Source organism: Fonticula alba, assembly GCF_000388065.1.
Source record: "Fonticula alba strain ATCC 38817 unplaced genomic scaffold supercont2.6, whole genome shotgun sequence".
In the NCBI taxonomy this organism is placed as follows: Eukaryota; order Rotosphaerida; family Fonticulaceae; genus Fonticula; species Fonticula alba.
The window spans coordinates 1,810,422-1,811,296 of record NW_009242976.1 but is presented as its reverse complement, the minus strand read 5'-3'; the positions used below and the strand labels follow the sequence as shown (position 1 = coordinate 1,811,296).

Sequence of the window (875 nt, the reverse complement as noted above, 5' to 3'; positions counted from 1 at the left end):
GGGGGGGGGGGGGGGGGGGGGGGGGGGGGGGGGGGGGGGGGGGGGGGGGGGGGGGGGGGGGGGGGGGGGGGGGGGGGGGGGGGGGGGGAGGGGACTTGAATGGGGCATGTGCGGGCGTGTGGATGATCGGGGGGAAGAGAGAGAGAGAGAGAGGGAGGGCGTACCGCGCAGGCGGGCAGCATCGGCATCAGCAACCATGACGATGGAGGAAATCTGCTGGGCGATCAGGGCAATCAGGAAGTTGACCGTCGGGTCGTAGTTGTCCGGCGGCGAGGGGGTGACGCTCTTGGCGTAGTTGTAGGCCGCCTCAACCAGCTTGTTGGAGAGCTCGCGGCTTGGGGAGGGGGAGGGCGGTCAGTGGAGTGAGGCGTGTGTATGCATGTGTGTGTGTGTATGTGTGTGCGTGTGTGTGGAAGGCAGGAGAGGAGGGAGACATGGCCGGGGCATGCAGCCGGGCCTTGGGGCAAGGCAGAGGGACGCCCGCAAGGGGGGGGGGGGGCACGGGAGGGAGGAACAGGCAGACATACTCCTTCTTGATGAGGCCCTCGGTGATGGCGCAGCAGGTGGACTCGATCTCGCCGATCAGGACCACCGGCTGGAGAAGGACCGAGAGGGTCCGGCCGTCCGTGATGGAGTTCGGCCCGCCGGGCTTGGAGGCCTCCACCGGGTCGATGGACAGCATGGCCGTGTGCGAGGCGTCACAGATGTCCAGCGGCTCGCTGGCAGTCTCAAGGTCCAGGGTCGGCAGCTCGGTGCCGGAGTCAGTCCCACGGGCGATGGCATGGCCCCTGGGTTTGGGTGGCGGTGGTGGTGTGTCCGGCGCGATACCGACGTCAAGGGGATGTCACACGGTCAGGCCCTGGGGGGGGGGGGGG

General features: G+C 69.6%; 1 protein-coding gene across 2 annotated transcripts in view; it reads right to left on the bottom strand.

The window, feature by feature from the left end:
- The window catches only part of H696_04053, a 6,672-nt gene that overhangs the window by 2,747 nt on the left and 3,050 nt on the right, over positions 1 to 875 (bottom strand). For both annotated transcript variants that reach the window (XM_009497925.1, XM_009497926.1), the window contains exons 4-5: positions 528 to 788; positions 165 to 334 (exon numbers count right to left, since the gene is read on the bottom strand). In XM_009497925.1, coding sequence (XP_009496200.1) covers positions 165 to 334; positions 528 to 788 — 431 coding nt within the window. The remainder of the gene's footprint in view (positions 1 to 164; positions 335 to 527; positions 789 to 875) is intronic.